This window comes from Leopardus geoffroyi, chromosome A1 (genome assembly GCF_018350155.1).
Source record: "Leopardus geoffroyi isolate Oge1 chromosome A1, O.geoffroyi_Oge1_pat1.0, whole genome shotgun sequence".
NCBI classification, from domain to species: Eukaryota; Metazoa; Chordata; class Mammalia; order Carnivora; family Felidae; genus Leopardus; species Leopardus geoffroyi.
The window spans coordinates 47506870-47534510 of NC_059326.1; the positions used below are offsets into that span (position 1 = coordinate 47506870).

At 36.1% G+C, this 27641-nt stretch overlaps 1 protein-coding gene across 4 annotated transcripts in view; it reads left to right on the forward strand.

Annotated features, from left to right (window-relative positions):
• Positions 1 to 27641, forward strand: part of PIBF1 (progesterone immunomodulatory binding factor 1) — a 201800-nt gene that overhangs the window by 5206 nt on the left and 168953 nt on the right. For all 4 annotated transcript variants that reach the window (XM_045478783.1, XM_045478797.1, XM_045478805.1 and 1 more), the window contains exons 3-5: positions 310 to 410; positions 3521 to 3719; positions 6252 to 6371. In XM_045478783.1, coding sequence (XP_045334739.1) covers positions 310 to 410; positions 3521 to 3719; positions 6252 to 6371 — 420 coding nt within the window. The remainder of the gene's footprint in view (positions 1 to 309; positions 411 to 3520; positions 3720 to 6251; positions 6372 to 27641) is intronic.

The window sequence follows — 27641 nt, forward strand, 5'->3', positions numbered from 1 at the left end:
AAGGGTAATAGGAAAATAGGCACATGCCAAGGATTCAATTAAAGAGCTTTCCCAGAGGCTCAAGCCAGTGACCTCAATAAACCAGAACTAGAGGACAGCCTAGCAAAAAAATTTTTATGTGGCAGCAGTTTAAACCACAGTTTCAAAACCATTTGTATGAACAGACTGTAATTTGTTGACACAACCATTGCAAAGGAACCTCTATTCATCTTTAGCCTTTTTTTTTTTTACGTTTAGTGTTTTTCAAACATTTCTTAATGATAAATTTGAAAGTTGACCATGTAATTTACCTCTTTCTTTTTTATGAAGATTGAAGAATTAGAGGAGAAACTTAATGATGCTCTTCACCAGAAGCAGCTACTGACATTGAGATTAGACAATCAATTGACTTTTCAACAGAAGGATGCCAGGTAAGAAAGTTTTTAAAAAGCAGCAATACCTATTTAGCCGTTAAAAGTAATTTCATTACCTGTTCATGCATGTGATTGCAAGCTAAAATAAAGAAAGAAATTTTAAGTCAGTAATGGTAAGAATTTTTACATCCAGGCCAACCAAAAAAAAAGTGGGTTATTTGATATGATACAATACACAAAATACAAAAAGTCAAAATTCAACGTTCATTCAACAAACTGTGCTGATGTAAGTGAGCCGTAAATGACAACGGAAGTTCTGTAAACTCCGCACCACTTAATATGCTTTCTGGATTAACCTTTCTTCATTTTCTCTGTAAAACACACGAATTCTTGTGGCCCATTTAACTCTGCAAGTTTAAATTATCTTCTGTTTTGCCTGCATACTTTCTCCCAGCTCAGTTGTGTACTTACTTACCAAGAGTCCATTGTGTTTACCATCAAATATGCCTATGATGGTTGTACTTACTACAGTTATATAATTTAATTAAGAATGATGTAACCAGTGAAAGATAAGCTGTTTCTGTGTAAACTGTAAGGAATTCTTTGGGACAATTAATAAAAGTGAGTAATTTTAAAAAATAATCATCAAAGTAAATAAAAGCAAGACAGATTTAAAAGTTGGGAACAAAAATCAAATCCATAAAAAGCATCCTCTCAGATTTCTTACCAAGTGTCTTTTAAGGTAAAGAAATTGAACTTGGCAGGGGCGCCTGGGTGGCTCAGTCGGTTGAACGTCCGACTTCGGCTCAGGTCATGATCTCGTGGTCTGTGAGTTCGAGCCCCGCGTCGGGCTCTGTGCTGACAGCTCAGAGCCTGGAGCCTGCTTCGGATTCTGTGTCTCCCTCTCTCTCTTCCCCTCCCCGCTCATGCTGTCTCTTGTCTGTCAAAGATAAATAAACGTTAAAAAAAAAATTTAAAGAAATTGAACTTGGCAATCATGAACAATGATTTTCACAAAAACAAAGCATACCTTTATATTTAAAAAAATTTGAAGCCTACGTAGAAAATTTGGTGAGTAAATGCTGTTTTCTGTGTTTTAACTAGAAGTGAATGTGTAGGGGCGCCTGGCTGGCTCAGTCATTAGAGCGTGTGACTCTTCATCTCAGGGTCGTGAGTTTGAGCCTCACATTGGGTGTAGAGATTATTTAAATAAATAAAATTAAAAAAAAGAAGTAACTGTATAACGTACTTTTCTTTCTTTAAGATTTCATTATTGGGGTGCCTGGGTAGCTCAGTCGGTTAAGCATCTGACTTCAGCTCAGGTCATGATCTCAAAGTTTTTGAATTTGAGCCCCGTGTCAGGCTCTGGGCTGACACCTCAGAGCCTGGAGCTTGCTTTGGATTCTGTGTCTCCCTCTCTCTCTGCCCCTCCCCTGCTTGCTCGCTCGCTCTCTCTCTCTCTGTCTCTCAAAAATAAATAAACATTAAAAAAAATTAAAAGATTTCATTAACTGATACTTTTAAAAATTATCTGACCAGTTACTAGGCAGTATCACATTAGATCAGTGGTTCTGAAACTTTGGTATGCATCAGAACTGTGTAGAGAGCTTGTTAGGAAGGACTGTTAGTCCCCACCCTCTGATGTTCTAATTTGAGTGAGCCCTGAGAACCTGTATTTCTATCATGTTCTTGGGTGATACTGATGCTGTAGGTCTGGGAACAATACGTTGGGAACCACTGCATTCAATGGTAGGGCTTCTACTCAAATTCTTGAGGCATTTTTCAGATTAAATGATGCTGAGAGGGCACTTGAGAGGCTGCTGCAATAATCCTCTTGATAGCTGATGTTGGTAAAAAGTGGTTGGATTTTTAATGTATTTTGAAGGTAGAGCTGATAGGATGTCCTAATGAATTACATGTGGTTAAGAGAAAAATAAGGAGTCAAGGATTGTGCCAATATTTTGGTTTGAATAAATGAAGGGTGGAATTGCTGTCAACTAAGATGGGGAAACCACAGTGGAATAGGTCTGTGAGCAAAGAGCAGGAGTTCAGTTTAGGACGTGTTCGGTTAGCGTTGTCTTACTAGAAGTCCATGTGTAGGTAAATAGAAGAGTTTGGTCTAGAGCTATATATCTGGAAGTCATTAGGATATGGACGGTAGCATTTAAGTCATAAGACTAGATGAATTCCTCAAGGTAGTGAATATAGACAGAGAAGAGGGCCAAATACTCCAAACATGAAGACAAACCAGAAAAGGAGAAGGAGCAAATACCAGAGAAAAATGACGAAAGTAAAGTGACTTGGAAGCCAGGCGAAGAGAGTGTGTATAAAGGAAGGAGAGAGCAGTGTGTCAAATAATCATTAGGTCATAGATGAAAAGAACTGGCAATTGATCATTAGCAATCTGGATGTCATTAGTGACCTTGAGATTTCCGTAGGAGGGATGAAAACCTAATTGGCATAGGTTTAGAAAGAAGGGCGTCAGAGACAGTGAGTATAGACAACTTGTGAGCAGTTTTGCTCCATGGAAGTCCAAACAAAGGAGGCAGTGAAATGGGGTCTCAATTCATTTTTGGGGGGGATAGGAGTAATAATAACAGCATGTGTGTATATTGATGGGTGTGATACAGTAGGGAGGGGAAAGAATAAATTTTCCCTTCCTACTCAAAACCTTCGGAATAGGCAACTAACGATAGCAATGTCTTCTACATGTGTTCTTGAGAATGATTATGTACAGATTACTGTTTTCATTAGTTCATGGGTTGAATGAATACTTTATGGTGGTTCAGTGTTGCCATCTTTAAGAGATATACCTTAGAATACCTAGAGAAAAAGAAATGAAAATTATTTTATTGAGTAGGGTCCAAAACAGATGTATAAAACTAAAACTTTAAGCAGAGTAAATGTATAATTTTATAATTTGATTTTGAAAATTATTTTTTAAGAATATCAATTTTCTATTTAACAATTTATGTGGCCACACATTTAGTAATGAGTATAGAATTGTCTTCGTGTTTAACTAGTGAAGTAAATAAGCATTTAGCTGGAGCTAAAAATACTACAGAGCTTCTCATTTCCTAATTTTATGTTACTATAAAAAGGTATCTTTGAGAAAATTAAATCTCAAAGATTTTTTTAAGCTTGCCATAAACTCTTTCCTAATTTAGAAAATATCAAGAACTAATGAAACAAGAAATGGAAACGATTTTATTGAGACAGAAACAACTAGAAGAGACAAATACTCAGCTAAGGGAGAAGGCGGGAGATATTCGTCGAAATCTGCGTGACTTTGAGTTGACAGAGGAGCAATATATGAAACTAAAAGGTTTTCCTGAAGATCAGCTTTCTATTCCTGAATACGTATCTGTAAGTGTGTTGTATCACTTTTTTTTTTAAAAACACTGCATGTATTTAAAAAAAATTTTTTTTAATGTTTATTTATTTTTGAGAGAGAGACAGAGCGTGAGCAGTGGAGGCGCAGAGAGAGAGGGAGACATTGAACTGGAAGCAGGCTCCAGGCTCCAACTGTCAGCTCTGTGCTCTGTGCTTGTGGGTCTCAAACTCAAGAACTATGAGATCATGACCTGAGCCGAAGTGGGAGACTTAACCTACTGAGCCACCCGGGCGCCCCCCAAAAATACTGCATATATTTTCAAATTAAAATATGCCATTTATGTAATAGCCATAACCTTCGAAGTACTAATTAATAATTTTATTATTTTATGGCCCTGCTCTGAAAATGGTGAATGATGTTCAGATCACCAAATTTTAAAGGGTCTTGACCATTGACCTCCAAGGTCAAGAATAAATAGGGCTATGAAGTTAATAGCTGCATAGTCCATGGAAATGAGTCATTTTATCATAAACTGGTAGTTTATAATGTTCTCAAAATGCAAAATTATAGAGATAACAGATTAGTGGTTGCCAGGGGGTAGGGATAGTTCAGGATCTCTTGCGGTGTTGGTTACACAAATCTACACATAGGATTCATCTATGGCAGTAGTCTCAAATTTTTTAATGTCAGTATCCCTTTACACTCTCAAAATTACTGAAGACCCCAAGGAGCTTTTGTTTATATGGGTTATATCTATTAGTGTTTACCATAGTGGAAATTAACCTGAGACATTTTCAAAACACAGGAATACATAAGCGCATATTCCATTAGCCTTAAAGGCGATGATCTCATCACACATTAGATAGCCACTGGCAAACATCACTGAACAAGCATAAGAGAACAAGAGTAAAACAGGCAAAAAAAAAATCTTAGTATAACCAGAAAAATAGTTTTCATCTTTCATTCATCTTTCATCAATTCCCTGAAAGGGTATCAAAGTGGCAGAGTGATTACCAGGGGCTCCTAAACCACATATCGAAAATTTCTGGTTTGTGATCTATACATGTTATTTCACCCTTAGAGGCTTGAACTTTTTCATATGTAAAAGGGTTTGTAATATTAATAGTGCCTTTCTGTTGAGGTCATTGTGAAGATTCACTATGAATATGTATGTAAAATGCTTAGCACTGTGCTTAGAACGTAGTATCATTTTTGCAGGAGTGGTGATTGCTACCCTTGGTTCTCATTTGCATAAGGTTTCCAGATTAATGATTTCTTCTAAAAAGAAGTGTTACTTTTCTGTCCATCTTTTAATTTATATAGCTCAAATAAATTTTTTTCTGTCCAAAGTGTACTATCTAAGACAGATGTCTCAAGTGCTGTCGTTGAGGCTTTTTCCATATTAAGTATCAAGTATCCCACTAATAGCAGTTGTACATAATTTTGTTCCCTGGTTTGTTAATGTTCTTTGTTATCTTTTGTTTTCACAGACGGTATTATCTTAACTAGTTAGTTATACACAGATTCATTGTGTTGAGGACTAACCTTAGGACTTGCCTCTTGCCAGATGTGGTACTCTTGCAATACAGCAATATAGTAAGGAATTTCAGATTGCATGCCTATATAATAAATAGGCATAATTACCCTTTCCAAATGTGCTCATGGCTTCTTAACTTCATAGGAATTTGTCAGATGGAACACTTTACTAGATTAGGTCAGACAAATTCCCCTGAGAATTACGAGTGAGAAGAGAGATCTGAACTGAATGGAAGTAGTGATATGAAAGATACCCCCTGATTCATCCTGATTATCGCTTACACTGCAGTAGTAGCAGTAGAGCTTCCCCAAGAGCCTAGGATGTAGGCTCACCATATGTTTAGGCAATAAAGATAGAGCAGTGTACAAACTAGGCAAAAATTCCTGCCTATAGGAGTGGAGCATTATAGACGATAAATTAAAAGTAATACGTAGAATGTTTGTCGTAAATGCTATGGAGAAAAGAGAATAGAAACTGCCACCAGGTGGGGATGCTATTTTAAATCAGGTTAGGAGGATTAGGGAGGGTTTACTGATAGGGTGACATTTGATCAGACACCTGAAAGGAGTGAAAGCATGAGCTATGCATTTGTATGTGGGAAAAAATTCCTCTATCAGAGGAAATAAGGGCAAAACTCGGACACATAATGTGTTCAGGAAGTAATAAGCAGATAATGTGGAATGAGCAGTGGTGGGAAATGGAGAATAAGTAGTAAATGGAGTATAGATAGAGGAGAAGAGAGACTGTGCCAGGGATGGAGAATTACAGATAATCTAGACTTTGAGGAAACTGAATCGGACATCAAGGCTTAATGTTAGTGGTCAAAGTCAGTTAACAACAGTCTTGTTTCTGTTTTGTACAAACAAATGTTTATTGTACGGGTATATATTCTGAAACTTTTTAACACCTTTCCTTTTGTTACTTTCATATTTTTATTACTGATAATTGAGGGTACTATAAATTAGCTAATTTCAATGGTAACTTGGATTCTAAAATGGCTTATTAACTTGATTTTTTGTTTTTAAAGATTCGGTTCTATGAACTAGTAAATCCATTAAGAAAGGAAATCTCTGAACTGCAAGTGAAAAAGAATGACCTATTAGAAGAATTGAGTGAAAGTAAAGGCCAATTGAAACAACTGACAGAGGTTTGTATGATTTTGATCACTTGTGGGAGAAGCTCCAAGTTTTTTTAATAGAGAGTTCCTCAAGATTTGTGATCAGGAATATAAAAGTCAATGATCGGAAAATGGGACTGGGTGATGCCGACTACTGTGATTCTTCAAGTAGTGGGAAGGTTAAAGTGGAGATGGTCATCTGAAAGATTGGCAACGTCAGTCTGTGCTGTTGACTCGTAGTCTGTGGTTGAGTATTTTGTTGTAATTCTTTCATTCTTAGTCTTCGTTACACTATAGCCTTGTTTGTGATCTGAAAGGGAGCTGCTATCCATTTATCATTTTGCCCCTTCATTAAATACATTAGTTCTCCTGATGCTTGTTCAGAGCGTGTGCTCTGATAGAAGCATCAGCCCCAGTGATGTGCATGGTCCTGTGCCACGTGCTGGCAACAGGGGATTCAAAAGAGGCTCTGCCCTTCTAGGGTTTGCACTCTAATAGAGTTAGAACCTTAGATGATATCTTGACACTGCCATTTTTCTGTGTAACTTGGAATAAGCCGTTTAATGTTTACTGCTCTGTCAGTAAAGAGAGAAGATAACCCTGTTTGTCCATTCATGTCCATTGAACTGCTCATATTTCTGTTTCAAAGTAAAAATGTCATTTTTCGCAAAGTCGCGTATAAATATTTTTATGTCCTTTTTCAAGGGCAGCTTTTACCGAAGATGTATTGTCTAGAAATAAATAATTAAAATTTAATTTATATTTCATTGCTCTAATTTGCTGTTCTGTGAGTGCTGGACAGAATCTACTTCCATCATTAATGTAGAGCCAATATTACAGGCAAATGAAGGCTCATATTCTTCCTCTCCTCACAGGAGTGATTAAGTCAGCAGGAGTGGTGGCAGAGAAGCATATGTGCCAATATGAACCCTACTACAAGGTTCTATTTTGGGTTTGTTCTTTTTCTTCTGATAACCTGCTACATCGTGCAGGTAAAGTATTTTGCACACTTTAGAAAGATAGCTTTTAATGTTTAAAAATTTTTCATCTATAGTCAGAATAATAAAGGGGAAAATTTGAAGGCCTCAGTTTGGCTACTAGCTAATTTTGCAGGCTTGGCCAAATCATTTAATCTCTTTTTCTGTAAAATGGATGGCAGTGATGGAAACACAGGACTTATTGGGGACAAGGCAGTTAGATGGGTTTTCAGACTTAGTTCTGTAGCACCTCATGGTACCTCAGCTTCCCTCAGAGACTTCTTATTTTTTTAGGAGGAGGACTGGAAAAGTTTCCTAACCTTGTTTATATCAAGCTACCTCTTCTTTTTTTTTTTTTTTTTTTTTAATTTTTTTTTCAACGTTTTATTTATTTTTGGGACAGAGAGAGAGACAGACAGAGCATGAACGGGGGAGGGGCAGAGAGAGAGGGAGACACAGAATCGGAAACAGGCTCCAGGCTCTGAGCCATCAGCCCAGAGCCCGTTGCGGGGCTCGAACTCACAGACCGCGAGATCGTGACCTGGCTGAAGTCGGACGCTTAACCGACTGCGCCACCCAGGCGCCCCAAGCTACCTCTTCTTTAATGACTTTAACATTGGTGGATTCTAAGAATGGTTTCTTTTGAACTAAAGATTCCTTGGGCCAAAAAGAAAAAAACTTGCAACTCTAGAATTATTATTAGTATGTGATATATTTTTACTGTGTGGTAAAGCAGATATCCCAACTCTCGAGGGTCAATAATGGCATTGTATCCCAGATCTTTGTTTGTTTGTTTGTTTGTTTGTTTGTTTGAACCTTGCGAATAGCACTTTTAGTGTTTTATTGATAGGAAAACACTAGATAATTTACACTGGTCTGACTCATAGGTTCCTGAGTGTTTTTAATGCACCAATAATTCTTGAACAAACAGTTTTGTTTGTGAACCTGTATTGGACTTCTTCAGAGATATAGTACAAACAGGATATATATAGAAAGAGAAGGAGAGAGAGAAAGAAGGGTTTATTTTAAGGAATTGGCTCACATGATTGTGGAGACTTGATGAGTCCAAAATCTGATGGGGTAGGCTGGCAGACTGGAGATTCAGGGGAGAGTTGCAGTTCAAGTCCAAAGATAGTCTGCTGACAGAATTCCTTCTTGCTGAAGGGAGGTCAGATTTTATTAAGTCCTTTGGCTGATTAGATGTGGCTCGCCACGGGATACCTGGGTGGCTCAGTGAATTAAGCATCTGACTTCGGCTCAGGTCATGATCTCACGGTCTGTGAGTTCGAGCCCCACGTCAGGCTCTGTGCTGACAGCTCAGAGGCTGAAACCTGCTTCAGATTCTGTGTCTCCCTCTCTCTCTGCCCCTCCCCCATTTGTGCTCTGTCTCACTCTGTCTCTCAAAAATAAAAAAATAACATAAAAAAAGATGTGGCTTACCACATTATTGAGGGTAATTGGCTGTACTGAAAGTCTATTGATTTAAATGTTACTCTCATCTAAAAAATACCTTTACAGAAAGATCTAAAATAATGTTTGACTAAATATTTGAGTATTGTGGGCTAACCACTTGACACATGAAATTAACCATCACAGAACCCTTCCATGTGTAAGTTTGTTTCTTAAAGGTTTATCATTTCTCAGCTGAAAATATCCTGTCTTAAACCTTTTCCTAAATTTAACAATCATATAAACAGAGAATTGAATCACAATCAGGAGAAAAGAAGCAGTGTCTTGTCTACTTAATAAAAGGGCTTAAAAAACCCAGAGAATGTGATTTAGACAGAACAGAATTTACTTTTATATTAAAGCCTCATAAAGTTTGATTCTTCTCCTCTGTTAAGGGCTAATACAGGTCAACTTACCCAACAGTGAAGAAAAGTAAACAATATTTTTAAATTAAAAGACTTATAAGGATATAGTGAACAATAAATATAATATTTAACATTAAAAGAAATTTTGCTTAACTATATATTTGGGGGATTTTTTTTTTTAAATGGTTTGTTAAATTATTTACTGCCCTGGTATTTGGAAAGTTCACAGATACTGGTTTACATTCCATCTTTGCAACTTGACAATGACATGATGATCTTGGACAAAAAACTTAGTCTTCTTTACTCTCCCCACCCCTAATCTTACAACTTTTCCATCTACAAAATAGGATGAGACTATATAACACTTTCCTCATATGGCCATTATTAATAAGAATGAAATTCACTCAGTAAATGTATATCGTACATCTCTTATGTGGCAGGCATTGTTGTAGGTGCTTGGGATACCTCAGTGAGCAAAACAGTGCTCTCAGGCCTCATGGAGTTTATATTTTAAAAGGAGTACAGGGAAACAAATAGTAAGCATTATAAATAAGCACATCATAGAGATAGAAGGTGATAACTTCAAAGGACAAAAGAAAAATGGTTCATAGAGAGCAGGGAAAAAACTATGTTCAGAATTCTGTAGGGTCAGCTAATAGGCCTCATTGAGGAGGTTAGACATTTACAAAGACTTGGAGGTGGGGGAGACAACAGAGTCCTCAAGAAAGAACTTCCAGGTGGAGGGAACAGCCAATGCAAAGGCAAGAGGGTGCCTTGGTGTTTGTGGAACAGTGAGGAAGCCAATATGACTGGAATGGTTGAAGGGAGAGAATAGTTAGATAAGATCAGAGAGGTAATGGGTTTGTTGAGGTAATTGTAACAACTTTGATTTTAACCATAAGTGAACAGAAGCATTGGAGGATTTGGGGGAAGATGTGGCATGATCTGACATATTGTGAAAGGATTATTCTGACTGGTACATAGTAGACCCTCAAAGAATTTTAAAGAGCTTTGTTAATGACCCAGAAAATGGATTTTTGCTGAGAACAGACTATAGAGCTCTAAGGATGGAAACAGAGAGACTTGTTATGAAGCTGTTGTAGTTATGTAGGTGAGAGGGGGTAGTGCTTCAGATCAGGGATCAGGGTAGTAGCAGTAGAAGTGCTGTGAACTGGTTGGGCCCTATATGTATTCTAAAAGTAGAGCCATGGGGCGCCCGGGTGGCTCGGTCGGTTAAGCGTCCAACTTCGGCTCAGGTCATGATCTCGCGGTCCGTGAGTTCGAGCCCCGCGTCGGGCTCTGTGCTGACAGCTCAGAGCCTGGAGCCTGTTTCAGATTCTGTGTCTCCCTCTCTCTGACCCTCCCCCATTCATGCTCTGTCTCTCGCTGTCTCAAAAATAAATAAACGTTAAAAAAAAATAAAAAATAAAAATAAAAGTAGAGCCATTAGGATTTCCTGATGAATTGAATGGAGGACATGAAAGAACGATAGGAGTCCAAATCAACTCCAATGTTTGGGGACTGAAATCATGATGGATTTGCATTCAGCTGAGATGGTAGCTTGTGGGGGAGGCAGATTTAGGGTTAAAAGAGAGTTCAGGTTTTAGCTGTTTTGAGTTTGAGAGATCTGTTAGATGTACAATTGAAAATACTTGGATATGCAAGTCTGAACTTGGGAAGCTATGTATTTGGAAGTTGTTAACATAAAGAATAATACTTAAAGCCAGGATGGGATCACCACAGGAGGGTGTATACAGAGGGGAGCTAAGTCCTGAGTTCTAGGACAGTTCAATATTGAATTGTAGAATAGAGAAGGAGGATTTATCCGTGAGGAAAGGAAACCAAGAGAATTTCATGTCCCGGAAGCCAAGGGAGAAAAGTTTGTCAAGGAAGAGACTCAGCTATTTCAAATGCTGTCCATAGGTCTAGTATGATGAGGTCTGGGAATTCACGTTATATTTAACAAGGCCATTGATAACCTTGTGAAGAGTAGTTCTGGTGGAGTGATGAGGTCAAAACTTTGATTACAGAGTGTTTAAGAGTAGAGGAAAGGAATCGGAGACAAGTCTAGGCAACTCTTTCTGTAGAGCTTTGATTGCATGAGGGAACATCGGGATAGAGATGAAGATGATGGGAGAAGTAGGGTCAAGGGAGGCATTTGTTTTTAAGGTGAGAGAACATAACTAATATACACAAAATTACATTGTTAAACCATAGAAGTTTTTTCGTTGTCAATAACAGACATTCATCTAATTGCTAACCAGCAGTGTAGGCAGTGCTCTTGGACATCAGGGTATACTTGTGTCTAAGGCTCACCACGTCAGTGTGATCCGTGTGATAAAAAGAATCATCTGTGTTTGGGGCATAGCCAGTAATTATATATTTGGGGGAAAGTGTTAGAACTCAGTGGTGTTTGTTGATTGAATTACTCTTGAGTTTTAAAGCATTTTATCTTCATATTCCATGTAATGGCTTTTAAAATAATTTTATTAGAGTAAATCACTTAGCTCTTGATGGCTTGAGTTTTAATTTTACGTGAACTTTTTACCAAAAGATGGGACTCAGTTTAAAAAACAACTGAAGAATGTGAATATAACCAGATATAAGGAAGGTAGAGAAGATTATGATCATTAAAGGGAGGTTTGTAAACAGGAAGTTTATCAAAAATCATTGAATTAGGATTCAGTTAGGTTGAAGAGGTAACAGAGATTGCCAGGTTACTGGAGTTCAGTTGTCATCAGTGAGAGTCATTGTCTCGAGGACTTTTAAGTGTTCCCAAGCACCTAGTTTATTTAAAGCACTAAATGAAATTGTTTTTAAGTGCAGATTTCTGTTTTTGGTTCTGTTACTTGAAATGTTCTCATTTCGGTGCTTTTTACCCAGTGGGTTTCATAATTCTTTCCTCTTCATTATGTGTGCTGTATGTAGAGTAATTTATTGTTGGTGGTTTGAGGCAGGTAATTAGGAACTCAAAAATGCCCATCATATACAAATGGAGTAGCAAAATTTTTTTACTTTTCTAGTGGTATCATTAATTTAGGTCTCAATACATAAAAGTAAATTTTCTTCTTAACTATTGTGAGAGAAAATTTGGATTCCTTCCTAAGGGGAATAAATATTTTGTTTCATAGAGGACAAGTTGAAAATGCATCCAGTGAAAGGTAGTATCCATTTCTAAGCTCTCCTAAATTTGACAAATGTAAGGAAGTATTACTTCATTCAATAAGCGGTAAGATACAGTGCCATAGTAAGCCTTGGGACAAGGTCGTGGTGTTAATGGCTGCAATCATTATGAAGTTACTGATATTCAGTAAGTCATGAGTCTAAATTTTTATAGTATTTGACCTTTTCATATAGTAATTCAGCAAACATTTTATCTTTATATACATTTAGGGTTGGATACCTTAAGGGAAGTAACATGGGTCTTACACACAATGCTATGTAATTTTAAAGAGGAATAAAATCTCTGAAAAAAAAAAAAAAAGACCAGATGGTATTCATCCAAGAATTTTAAAGGACTTCAAGGATGTACTTGAAATGGCAGCAAATGTATAATCTTGTTATTCAAATAGAGCAGTTAGAGTAGATTTAATTGCTTGAGAGATGGTAAATTGTCTACCCATCCTTAGAAACTAAGGACCTTGATAACTACAAACTGATAAACGACACTTCTGTTCCTCCTGAGCTTGCAGAATGCATGAAGACTAGGATACTGAATAATTATTTAAGTGTAAACTTACAGGAGAAGGTCAACAAAAAATTGTTGAATGAATATAAAGGAACAAACCAAATATAGTATTTTACTTGGGTGATACCTGTACATGATGGAATATATAGACTTCCAAAAAGCCATTCACAGACTTCTAAATTTTAGTTTTAAAAATTTTGACAGACTTCTGAAGAATTGTTATCATGAGTACTTGGGAAATTGCTTTCTCTTCAGTGTTTGAAAAATGAGAGCCAGAGAGTAGAAATAAAAGAAACTTTATGAAAAATCAAAATAGAAGTACTGTCCAGAGATAACTGTTAAGTCCAATCTTATTAAATATTTGACATTTTAAAGCATTATACTAAAAAGGAAGCCGGAGGAGAATCTCAAATTTGGAGACAGTGAAGTTTTTCTTAGTAGAATAAAAAAACTAGTAAGGCAAATTGGAGGAAGATCTCAGGAGATAAGAGGACTGATTATAACTTGTGTGGTTTCTTTTTTATAACCTCTCAGTTTATAATCCCCAAATTAGCATGTTCAAAATTGGTCACCAGCTCTAGAGAGTATAATATATTTCCATTTTATTAAAATATTTTCAAGAATAGATAACTTCAAAGAATCTTACAGGGAATGCCAGTGTATCTATCACCTAATTTCTGCCATTAACATTTTATTATACCTGTCCTACTCACATATATATCCATCCATCCACCAGTCATATTGAGTCTTATGAGAAATTGTCAAGCCTTTTTTTCCATGTATCAATATTTTATTCCTTTTAATTGCTGAGTAATATTCCATTATATGGATGTGTTCATTAACCAGTTGATGGGCATTTGAGTTATTTCCACCTTGGAGCCATTATAAATAAAGCTGCTTCAAACATTTGAATATGGGCTTTTGTGTGGGCATGTTTTTGTTTTTCAGGGGTAAATGTTAAAAGTGGAATTTTTCACTTCTAGATTTCCATTTGGTTGTTTATTCATTGTGAGCGTATTTTTCTTTATGCTATTGAGAATAGTTAAATCACTGCTCTAAAGCCTTGTTGCTAATTCCAAAATCTGGGTCACCTCAGAGTTGATCTCTGTTCATTGTCTTTTAAAAATGGGTTATGTTTTTCTGTTTCTTCAGAAGTCAAGTAATTGTAAATTGTTTATTTAAAACATAGGGTAAACTTCGATCATAACATGTGACTGTTGTGGAGACTACATTTTATGTTCCCCTAGATAGTGCCTTTGTTTTTGCTGTAGCAGAAATTAACCTGGTTGTACTCAAGCTGCATACTGTGTCTCTTGGGCAGCATCTCAAATTTCAGTTCAACTTTTTTGGGCGTTAGTATGGCTTTGTGGGTCTCTCCTACACATACGTTGTTTAGAGGTCAACCAGAGATTTGGCTGAGATTGTCCATAGAACTCAGGTTCCCTTTCTCTGGTTGTGTGGAATCTGTCCTTACATTAGAGCATCTGAGTTGCCCTAAACTCTGTCTTCTGGTTCTTCAAGCTAGAAAGATGAAGGATTTTCTGCTGCAACTTGGCACCGAGTAGGCCTCCCCTCAAACTAAAACCCTTTAAAAAAAAGTCAGACAAGACCAGGAGACTCATCTAGGAAACTTTGCTTCTTCCTTGTGCAGATGGACTCCGCTTTAGAATTTGCCTAATTTGGGTCACTTTTCTGTACCCTTAGGTAGTTGTTTTATATTTTGTCCAGAATTTATGCTTGTTCTACATTAGAATTGTTCAAGTGGGAACTTACAGAGCCATTAGCAGATGTGGAACTGCTTACAATTTTGTTTTAAGCGTAGGTGAAGAAAGAGAAAATCTAATCTATGCAGGTAGAATATTTGACTTTGAGATCACCCTACTTTTTTTAAAAAGGGTCTTAGCTCCATGGGTGACACTTTTTCTCAACATGTTTGGCTTTGTACTGACATGGATGGTGATGTGTCCGGCGCTATTAAGAAAAATATTAGAAGCAAAAGAAAACATATTACTAGACCTTGAACCAAGTGTGCAGTTTTGAAAACTGTAACTTTGGTTGTTTGCACTTCTTACCTACTGATAATTATTGAATTCCTGAGTTTAGAAACTAAAATCTGGTAATCAGGGAGCTGAGTTCATTCTCTGGAGATATATAAAAACTAGGATGTGTTGAATGAACACCAACAGCTAGGAAAAAATGCAGTTGAAGTTTCTAAAATCACAGTACAGATGAGGATTGAGTTGCAAGAGGATAGGAGCACCTGGGTGGCTCAGTGGGTTAAACATTGGACTTGATCTCAGTTCAGGTCTTGATCTCAGGGTCGTGAATTCAAGCTTCGCGTTGGACTCCGTGCTAGGCGTGAAGCTTACTTAAAAAAAAAAAAAAAATTGTAAGAGGCTAAACTCAAGACAAATCCAGGAAGGTGCGTACTATGTCATAGAACAAGTAGTAAGTTAATAGAAACTTTGAAGAGGAGAGAACAGCCAACAAATATAGATGCTTCAAAAATGACAATAATGACAGTTTCATTGTTGTTTAGTAAGAGAAACTAATATATTTGTTAGTTGTGTCTCTGAGTTTGAGACTGACAACTAGGAGAACAAATTTTGTACTTTAGTAAATAAGACTCCTAGATTGAGTTAGTAGTTTCCAAAATGGTCTTAATTTTTTTCACCACATGGTGGCAGCATATACTCATCTATTTCTTTAACCTGTTTTGGTCTGCTCAGAAAATCTTGTCATTTTTGACCTAAAGGCCAAAGTGTTACCTTGTAACCTTATTTTCATGTATTTTTTTTTTTTTTACATTTATTTATTTATTTATTTTGGGAGAGTGAGGGGGAGGGGCAGAGAAAGAGAGGGGGAGAGAATCCCACACAGGCCCTGCACTCACGAACCCTGAGATCATGACCTAAGCCAAAATCAAGTTAGATACTTAACCAACTGAGCCAGCCAGGAGTCCACCTTATTTTCATTTCTATTCCTTACTTCATATCCACTGCCTAAAACCAGTCAAATACTATTTTTTCCTAATAATTCAGATTTATAACTGGAAGATGAAAGTATAAAAACAAACTTTCCTGGCGTAACACATATTCTTCAGACCAAAGGTGTGTCGATTATTACACTGATTTCATAATTATACCTAATAAAAATATTTAGAGATGTTAAAGCCCTGTAAGTACACCATTAACTCTGCTTTTGTTTATATAATCTGGTTCATAGCTGATATGACATGAAAACTATCTTAGAAATTTAACAGAAAGTAATTTTTGGGGGCACCAGGGTGGCTCAGTCAGTTAAGCATTCGACTCTTGGTTTCAGCTCAGGTCATCATCTCATGGTTCATGGGTTCGAGCCCCACATTGGGCTCTGTGCTGACGGTGCAGAGCCTGCTTGGGTGTCTCTCTGTCTCTGTCTCTGTCTCTCTCTCTCAAAATAAATTTAAAAAAAAAAAAAGGATTTTTGATTTTTAAAAATGAAGTCACCCTTCCTAACGTGCAAATATTAATGAATTTCTGGGATCTTCTTTCATAATTTTTTTTCCAGATCTGTAATAAAATTTGGAAATAATATCTAGACACTAACACTGGAAAATAGGGCTCATCTTCTACTTCAAATTTATTTATTTTTTTGAGGGGCTGCACCCTCTACTTCAAGTTTAGAGTTTGTAAGTGTCAATAATGTCTAAAATTAACGTATTTTGAGCTGTATTGTGTGCATAAGCTTGTGTACGGTACTTAGTATTTTCCTAAGTGCTGTACTTTTATTTTCTACTTATGAAATCTGTAACAGGTCAAATTTTGTTCCAATGCATGTAGCTAAACCATGTGCAGCTATTTTGCTGCTGTAGAGTTATTTCAGTATGTAAATTTTGTTTCAGAAGAAAGAAATGTTAACAGTACTATGTAAGGAATTAATGAGTTTGCCCTGAATGAAGCTATAGCGTTTCATGAGGAAATGGTGAAAAATTTTTTTCTTATGAGAACTTTGGTAACTAGGAAGCAAGAAGAGTGTTTTGTTTAAGATAACTTCCTCGTTTAGAAACATAGTGAACGTTTGTTGAGAAAAATTCTGCAAGATTACCTCGAGGCTCATTTTAGGTAGATCTTAGGTATTCGTATGTGAGTAATCCAGTTGACTTTAGCTGTATGAAAATGAGGTATGATACATATTTGTTATTTAGGTTTTTATATTTCAGGGATATTAAATTTTCTGAAATTTCTTTTTTATCCAACTTAACTGATGAGATTTAAATTACTTTTTAAGGTACATGTTTAAGATGATATCTGTCATTTATAATTATCCTAGAGTATCTAACAAACTTATCAGTAAACAATAATAGTTTTGCCCCTATGTTAAAGTAAACAAGCACTTCTCAAAATTTTGATTTATCGTTACATTTGTAGGCTCTTTTGGTCAGAGGTAGAACTAAGAATCTCAATTTTAATGAACGGCCTGGGATTCTAATGTGGCAGCTTCGTGCATTTGAAACACACTCTTGAACCCGGTGGCCAAGATGGTATATCACCATATTATGATAGGAAAAAAACTCATGAGGGACCGTACCAAATGCTCAACTTATATCAAGATACACTGTGACCACTTCATTCTTTTCATCTACGTCTCAGCCCAGATTCCACAAACATATTTGGGTGTCTAAGAGTTCTTTTTGGTCATTTTTAATTTTATGAGATAACTTTATGTTCTAAAAAATTAATTAATAACTGCATATTCTAGATCATCTGAACAAATAATTTATACTAAGAGTGTAATCACTATGATGTCCGTGCCCATATTTGCATTTAATTTTGTCATGGCACCACAAAGATAATTTTAAAAATAGCCATCAGCTGGGGCACCTGGGTGGCTCAGTGGGTTAAGTGTCCGACTTAGGCTCAGGTCGGATCTCATGGTTCTTGAGCCCTGCTTCAAGCTCTGTGCTGACAGCTCAGAGCCTGGAACCTGCTTCAGATTCTGTGTCCTTTTTCTCTCTGCTCCTCCCCCACTTGTACCCTGTCTCTCTCTCTTTCAAAAGTAAGTAAACATTAAAAATATTTTTCTAAATAGCCATCAACTTAATATGTAAAATACACACTTCAGCCAAATAAAGGCCAGATGCTGTCATGGATTACTGTATGAATACAGGTTTCACAGTTCGCATAGAGAAAAACAGTCACGATATTGAGTCATCATACTTGATACCTGGTATAGCTATGCAAAACTCAAAACTAAATAAACTTCTACATGTTCTAACATTTTAAAGTTACATTATGTAGTCAACATAAACTACTGAATAGAACAAGCGTTGCTGTTTAGGCTTACTTGAAAAAGGAGGAAATAAAGGGATTCTAGGAGCTGACAACCTAAATGAGACTTCATTTCATTTTTCCTTTCATCTAATTCCAGTGATCTGCCTCTTCTTAGCAATCTGCCACTTGGGCTAGCAGGCGGCTGGATCTGACTGAAGTTTTGGACTTTAGGAAAACTGGTGTTCCAATTGTATATTTCTGCATAACAAACTACACTAAAACTTGGTGACTTAAAACTATTTATTTGTTACATCTCTGAAGATTGATAGGTTCAGCTGGTTACTGCTTGCCTGTCTGAGGCTAGAATCATTTGAAGTCTAATTCAGTGACATATTTGGGGTCAGAGCACTCTCTTTGCACCTAGCCTCTCCATATGACTAGTTTAGGCATCCTTCAACATGGTTATTTCAGCACAAGGCAACTAGAGTCCTCCAGAGTGAGCATTCAAGCATTCAAGAAACTCAGGCCAACACTTAAAGGCTTCCTAGGACCTAACTATGAAGTCTCAGAACGTCACTTACAGCATATTCTTAGTCAAGCAAACCATTAAGAGGAATAGACTACATTTCTCAGTCGGGTCATAGCTTGCCACATATAAGGGAAGAAGTTGATAGAGGCCATCTTGGAGATAAGTAGGTTTGGGGTGTTTCTCCTCTGGCCTGGTGACAGCCTGGAGACAGTGTGAGAGAGCCTTAAGCAAGATCAGGAAAATTGTTGGCAGACGTTAGTCTGTAGAAATCTATGAATTCCTCCCTACCGCCACCCCAAATAAGATGAATACAATCTCCCTTGCCTCCAGAAAGCTGAAGAATAGACTAAAGTATTCTATTGAAATAGAGACTTTTATGTTGACCTTTAAAACTAAACACAGTTTTATTTATCTTGAGAAAATACTTAATTTATATTGATAAAGATTGAAAAATAAAGGGATGGGCTAACAATTATGAAAAAAGACAACAGGAATGTAATATTAATATCAGATAAGGTATAATTTAAGATAAAAACTACAAAACATTAACAAAAAATAATAAAAGATGATTTTTATAGTCATCAACTTCTGCATATCGAATGACAGTAATTATAAAGAAAAAATTTTTAGAAAAACAAGAATTTAATGAAGTAATAATGCTGGGAAAGTTTATAATCTACTTTCTTCAGAAGTAGATTGATTTAATAGATTAAAAAAAGTAAGGACTAGAAGAATTAATTCAGTCAGTAATTTTGATTTAGTTGCTATATACAAAGCTCAATGTTCTCTAATCAGAATTTTTTTTGTCACTAGGAAGTTTACAAAACTATCAGGTATAAACTTGACCACATTTTAAGTACAGATTTTATAGTTCCTGTTAAAAATCATAATTTAGTAAAACTAGAGATAATTAAAAGGTGGGGGGGAATAAACTTACTGAGAAGTTCAGCATATCTTCTAGATCAAAGAGAAAGTAAAACAAGAAAACAATGAAAATGAGAACATTTTACATCAAAATCCTTGAGACATTTAAAGCTGTGCCAGAGGAAAATCTAGAGCTTTAAAATGCCTTTACTGTTAAGAGAAAGATGAAAAATAAAGACATGCAGTAGTCATTTTAAGAAAGAAACAAAAACAAGGAGTACAGAATGATTGTATGTTAAGAAAATATAGCTCTGTGGTAATAAGCTTGAAAACTGAAAGAAAAGTGAAATGTCCCAACAAGATATAGATGACTAAAATCAACAGAAGTGGAGAACTTGAGTAATCACTATAGAGGCATTAGAAAGTGAGTAAAGATGTATTACTGACGAAATTACTAGGTTCACAGATGGATTACCCAGATAGGTTCACAGCTAATTTCCACAAGGAGAGCTGATTCCAGTTAATTAAACTACACCAAACTATTGAAAAAGATGGAAAGCTCTGAGAAAGATGGCGCAAAAACAAAACAGAACAAATCTATAGGCCAGTTTTACTTACTACTACACATGCAAAAGTTCTAAATAAAATAAATTCTAGCATTGTATTGAGAGAATAATACTTTATGATTAAAGTATATTCTAGGATAGAAGGGATAATGTATTACATTAGCAAGTTGAAGGAGAAAAACCAATCATGATTGTATAAGTAGATGATAAAAGATGATAAATTAAAATCTAGCAACTATTCCTATTAAAGATACTTAAATATTTACAAACAAAATGTTAACCAAAAAATATTTATCCTAAATGGCAAAACAATAAAACCTTCTTCTGTTAAAATCAGTAACCAAGCACAGATTGGGTTGCTCATTATTAACTAACATGGTCTTGGAGGGCCTTAGCAGATGCACTAAGAAGAAAAAACTATCCATATATAAATTTGAAAGGAGATTTTAAAATTTTTTCTGTGTTATGTTTGAAAAACAGCTGAAATTAATGCAGAAATTTGATATTGTGACTGAATACAAGATTAATATATAATCAGGCTTTCTCTAGGCTTAGAGAAATAACTGCTCAATAACTGCTATAGAGGGGCACAGGAGAAAAATATTTCATTTTGTAAGGAAGGTAATGGACTTCTATGAAGAAAACTGTAAAATCTTAGTGTTGAATTTGGAAGCACCATATTTTAGGAGGGAGACTAAGGTCATAAAATCATTACTTTTTTCTTATTAATATATTAATCAGATGCAGTTAGTTTATATCCCAATACTTTTATTGTTTTTTGTTTTTTATTTTGTTTAATTTTTATAAAGTTTGAGAGAGAAAGAGACTGCAAGTAGGCGAGGGGCAGAGAGAGAGAGGGAGAGAATTCCAAACAGGCTCTGCGTGGGCTCGATCCCATGAACTGTGAGATCATGACCTGAGCCAAAACCAAGAGTCAGAAGCTTAACTGACTGAGCCACCCAGGTGCCTCTGGTTTTTTTTTTGTTTTTTTTTTTTTTTTTGGTAGAGAGGAAAAGTGTCGTACAAGGATTGGGATTGGATAAATTAGTCTATACGAAAAAATAAGTGTCTCAGAATTGGCAAGAACAATGTGAAAAAAAAAAAAGATGAGAGGTAGGGAAAGTTGAGGTACTAGTCCAACCAAGATCCCACTATATATTTCAAAATTAATATATAAACTAAATGTGATACTGGCATAGAAACAAACAAACATTAGTGGAACTGAATACAGAAGTAGATCTAATTATATTCCACAACAGTGGTAGTTTAATTCAGTTGAAGAAGAATGGTTATTTAGTGTAAGGGTCCTAGCATAACTGGATATTCATCTGTTTAAGGGGAAAAAAAAGGTGTCCTCACATTTTATACCATTCACCAATATTAATTCCCGTTGAATTAAAATTTTTAGAAGAAAATCTAGGCCATTACTTGAACAATAACACAGATTCTTCGGGTCCACATGCCTTCAGGTGGTATGGAAAAATTATTTTCACTTCTAACTAAAAGTTAGCTCTTAATTCAATAACAGATATAAGCAAAAACCACAGTAGGACTGCCGCTACCTATGACACTCTGTCAACATTAGAAATCACATATTTTCATCACAATATTAGTTATTGCAGAAATCTTTAAATAGAGTTGTACTCATCACTACTTCAATATTACTGTAGTTACTAGGCCCCTCGCTGAGTTTACCTTTAATGCATTCATAAAGAAGGACATAACTTTTTTTAGATGAGCAATTTTTATTTTTATTTTATGTATTTATTTTTAGAGTGAGAGAGCAAATGGGAGAGAGGGGCAGAGAGAGAGAGAGAGAGAGAGAAAGAATCTTAAGCAGGCTCCACACTCAGCACAGAGCCCAATGCCAGGCTTGATCCACAACCGTGAGCTCATGACCTGAGCTGAAATCAAGAGTCGGGTGCTCAACCAACTAAGCCACCCAGGCGCCCCAGGACATATTACATAACTCTTAAAAATACTTTGATAGTTTTATTTCAGTATGATTTGTTTCCTTCATAATTCTGTAAATTTTAATTTTTGCTTTTAGAAACAGTCTCAGAAAGGGTTCATGGGGGCGCCTAGGTGGCTCAGTCGGTTGAGCATCTGACTTCAGCTCAGGTCATGATCTCCCAGTCTGTGAGTTTGAACCCCACATTGGGCTCTGTGCTGACAGCTTGGAGCCTGGAGCCTGTTTGAGATTCTGTGTCTCCCTCTCTTTCTGCCCTTCGCCCACTCGTGCTCTGTCTCTGTTTCTGTCTGTCTATCTCTCTCTCTCTCTCTGTCAAAAATAAATAAACATTAAAAAAATTTTTAAAAAAGAAAGGATTCACAGGCATCACTAGAATGCCAGTGGAGTCCATGGCACAAGAAAGTATTAAGAATCCCTAATTTAAGTGAATATTAACAGTGCTTCTTAAACTCTAATGTAAATAAAAATCACCTGGGGATCTTGTTAAAATGAAAATGATATAATAGTTCTGGGATAAGGCCTAAGACTGTTCACAGTTAGCATGTTCACAGATGTTACTAGTGCTCATTGTCCAATGCCAGTTAGTGGACTGAACTTTGTATGAGTAGCTAAGTTCTGGAAGTCACTTGTCTAGTGTAGTAGTCAGAGCCACAAGTGGCTATTTCAGTTTAAGTTAATTAAAATTCATTTCCTCAGACTTACTAGTTACAAGTGGTTAGTGAGTACCATAGTGGATGGTACAGACACATAACATTTTTTTCATTGAAGAAGAGTTCTGTTGGACAGTGCTGTCCTAGAGGTTGGGGTAATCTCAGCCAAGACAAGGAAACAAAAAAGCTTTAAAAGAATAAGACAAATAATAATAATAATAATAAAGCATAGGCAAAGTTTAATGTTTAAAGTATGCATTTGGGGAAGAATTGGAATGAAGATGATGAAAAGTTAATACTAGCATTATTTGAAGCTCTTATAAATTAATAGGAAAAAGACAAGCCCAAAGGAACATAGGCAAAGACTATGAATAGGCATTTCACAAAATGCAAATTCAAATAGCCAGATGCTCGAACTAGGTAGCATTGGGGGAAATAAAATTAAAGTATCAGTGAGAACTCAGGTGGGCAAAAATGTAAAAGACCTAATAAATATGTGTACCTTTTTCTAAAGGAAAAAGATAAACATGTTGCTGGTGGAAAAGTGAACTGCTACATGCATTCTTTGGAAAGAAATCTAGCAATATCAATTAAAATGGAACGTGAGCATCCTTCAACATAGTAACCTCACTACTGAGACTGGGTCCCACAGGGTGAAGTACTAGTGCAAAAGGATATTTGTATAAGGAGATTTATTGCAGCACTGTTTCTGGCAACAAGCGCTGAAAGGGGAAAGGAGGGACTGGAAACAAAATAAATGCCCATGAATACAATAGCAAGGAAATGGTTACAAAAACCATGGTACAGGCTATACCATAGAATATTGTGCAGGAATTTGTAGAATGAACTGGAGAATATCAGTTAATTTAGGATTTTCACAAGGTAAATTGCTAAATGACTAAACCTGGATACAAAATATTCAACACTTTTTTTTTTTAAGCTTTATTTATTGATTTGGTAGAGAGAGAGCAAGTGGTGGAGGGGCAGAGAGAGAGAGAGCGAGAGAGAACCCCAAGCAGTCTCTGTGCTGTCAATGCAGAGCCGGATGGGGGCAGAGCCCGATGGGGGTGTGGATCAGGACTTGATCTCCCCAACCATCTGTGAGATTATGACCAGAGGCAAAAATCAAGAGTCTGGTTGGACAGATACTTAACTGAGCCATCCAGGTGCCCCACCTTTTTTTTTTTTTCTTTTGATCAGGAAACTAATCAACGCCTCCTTCCTCTGACCATCCACACAAGTATATGAACTCATGGAGAAGTATATGAAGGAAAATAGAGAAAAACATAAGTTACATGGGATGTAGGGCAAAGAGGAAAGAAAGAGATAAAAAATTATAAAAATAGGGCACCTGGGTAGCTCAGTCAATTAAGTGTCTGATTCTAGATTCCGCTTCGGTCGTGATCTCACAGTTGTGGGATTGAGCTGCTCAAGGGGCTCCAAGCTAATCGCAAAGCCTGCTTGGGATTCTCTCACTCCTGCTCTCTGCCTTTCCACTATTCATGCACACACTCACATCCTCTCTCTCCCTCCCTGGCTCTCTCAAAACTAAAATAAACATCAAAAAAATAAAACTATTAGGTTTTATATCCTGCGACTTTGCTGAATTTATGGATCAGTTCTAGCAGTTTTTTGGTGGAGTCTTTTGGGTTTTCCACATAGAGTATCGTGTCGTCTGCAAAGAGTGGAAGTTTTACTTCTTGTCGCCTACAAAGAGTGGAAGTTTGACTTCTCCTTGCCGACTTGAATGCCTTTTATTTCTTTGTGTTGTCTGATTGCTGAGGCTAGGACTTCCAACACTATGCTGAATAACAGTGGTGAGAGTGGACATCCTTGTCGTGTACCTGGCCTTAGGGGGAAAGCCCTCAGTTTTTCCCCATTGGGGATGATATTAGCAGTGGGTCTTTCATATAGGGCTTTTATGATCTTGAGGTGTGATCCTTCTGTCCCTGCTTTCTTGAAGATTTTTGTCAAGAAAGGATGCTGTATTTTGTCAAATGCTTTCTCTGCATATTAGAGGATCATGTGGTTCTTATCCTTTCTTTTATTAATGTGATGTATCACACTGATTGATTTGCAGATATCAAACAAGCACTGCATCCCAGGAACAAATCCCACTTGATCATGGTAAATAATTCTTTTAATGTACCATTGGATCCAGTTTGCTAGTATTTTGTTGAGAATTTTGCAACCATGTTCACCAGGGAAATTGGTCTGTAGTTCTCCTCTTTAGTGGGGTCTTTGTCTGGTTTTGGAATCAAGTAATGCTGGCCTTATAGAATGAGTTTGGAAGTTTTCCCTTCATTTCTGTTTTTTGAAGAGCTTCAAAAGAATAGGTTTTAACTCTTCTTTAAATATTTGGTAGAGTTCCCCTGGAAAGCCATCCAGTCTTGGACTCTTGTTTTTTTGGAAGATATTTGATTACTGATTCAACTTCTTTACTGGTTATAGGTCTGGTCAAATTTTCTATTTCTTCCTGTTTCAGTTTTGGTAGTTTATATGTTTCTAGGAATTTGTCCATTTCTTCCATATTGCCTGATTTGTTGGCATATAATTGCTCATAATATTATCTTACTATTGTTTGTATTTCTGTGGTGTTGGTTGTGATTTTTCCTCTTTTATCATGATTTTATTTATTTGAGTCCTTTTTCTTTTTGATGAGTCTAGCTAAGGGTTCATCAATTTTGTTAATTTTTTCAAAGAACTAGCTCCTGTTCTATTGACTTTTTTAAAATTTCAATATCATTGATTTCTGCTCTAATCTTTATTATTTCCCTTCTTCTGCTGGTTTTGGTCTTTATTTGCTGTTCTTTTTCCAGCTCTTTTAGGTGTTAAGGTTAGGTTGTGTATTTGAGATTTGAGACTCCTTCTTTAGGAAGACCTGGATTGCTATATTTTACTTCCCTCTTATACTTCACACCTTTGCTACATCCCAGAGGTTTTGGGCTGTCGTGTTTTCATTTTCATTGGGTTCCATTTACTTTTTAATTTCCTCTTTAATTTCTTGGCTAACCCATTCATTCTTCAGTAGGATGTTCTTTAATCTCCAAGTATTTGTGGTCTTTCCAAATTTTTTGTTGTTGATTTTGAGTTTCATAGCATTGTCTGATCTCATAGCAAGGTATGATCTTGATCATTTTGTATTGCGTTCATACTTTTAATGCTTATCTAAATCCCTTGAAAGGCATTGAAAGCCATACTTTCTTAAATTGATATACTTACATTCTTGGAATAATCAGTGAGATTTGAAAGATAATTTAGCAAATTGGTCTCATTTAAAATGTTAGGATTTAAATTTGTTTGATTCAATCATATTTGGGTCAATACCTACTGAAAAAAAACAGTATTTCAAATTTCTTTCAGTAGTTTGCTGAATAAAATGTAAGCTATAAAAATTGCTTCCCAACACAACATATTGTTCAGCAGCGGAGGGTTCTGCTAGATCCATGAGCTAGTTGGGAGTAATAGTAATATAACGTGTCCTATGGTAGTAGGCACATGAAAATTAATGAACCACTAAATGCGTTAGTGTACTCACTCTGTGGAGGCAGCAGTTAAGATTCAGAGAAGCTGACTCGCTAGAAAAGTCCAGTGCAGACAGATTTGAACCCATATCTCTTTATCCCAATCTAACCTCCACCACACTTGAAGTTACCTTTCGTCATTCCTCTAAATTTTTTAATTTTTCCTTTAGAAAAGCTTAAGCTTTCATGTTTGAATTCACATTTACTGGCTGAAATAGATATTATTAAAAATTATCATTTATTATCATTTATTAAAAAATATATCATGTAAAACAAAATCATTAAATCTTCTTGTTTTCTTTTTAACGCACGGTAGACTTTTAATACTTCAGTTTTGTCTTTTTTAAGACTTTAGAAGGAGTAAAAAAAATGTGTAAATAATATATTTCTTGAGGATCATAGCAACAACAAATAGTAGTCTCTGGCCACAAAACAGACACTTACTTAAAGGTTAGTCTATAGCAGTCAAAGGTTAATTAGGTTTCTTGTTCTTTTCCATATTTAGTTGCTTGGAGTAGATTATAGATAATGTGAAACTTGTGAGAATTCTGAGGAATGAATTCTCATTTTCCCAGAATGGCTAACCATACCATTTCTTCTCATTCATTAAACTGCTTTCCAGTGTAAACGGCTTCTGATTTGAACCATTGACCTTAAGGTAAATGTCACCATATCACCTTTCCAATTTCCTTAACTGCCCTATCTCCCCACAGGCAGGAGATCACCTCATTTATTAAAGATTTATTTTGACACATAGGTTACCACTCTCTTCTCAGTTTAAGTGGTGTGAAAGACAAAAGATTTAAATGATGCTTAGAAATTCATTATACCTAAAGTAATTGCCTTTTGGTTTACACAGCAACTTGACTGTTTAAAATGTGCCTATTTAATTACATCTTTGAATACTTCTTAACTTTTTCTAGAAAACATTTAGATTTGATGTTATTTTGTTAAATGGTTCTTATTATGTATTTAAGAAATGAGTGTAGTAATTGTTTTAAAGGAAGGGAGTCCAAAATTAACTGATTTATGCATATGCCATATTTGAACCCATAAAATTTGCAATTAAAGTGCTTTCAACACCCTAGATTTGAACAGTAAATAATAATATTAACTTCCAACAATGGTTTTATAGTTTCTAGAGAATTGATTCTTCAAAAACCAGAAACTTGAAATTAAAAGCATGAAGTATGTATGAATTTGAGAACATAGATTCTAGTTCAGCCTCTCCTAGCCCTGGAATCCTGGACACATCTTCTAACCCCTCTAGGCTTTAATATTCTTATCTTGAAAATAAGATTGTAGTAGATTATCTCCAGGCTATCTTTCATCTCTGAAATTCTGTAAATCTAAAATGCTTAGCTGCTGTAGGACACCTGGGTGGCTCAGTCAGTTAAACGTCCAATTTCGGTCATGATCTCAGAGTTTGTGAGTTTGAGCCCCGCATCGGACTCTGTGCTGACA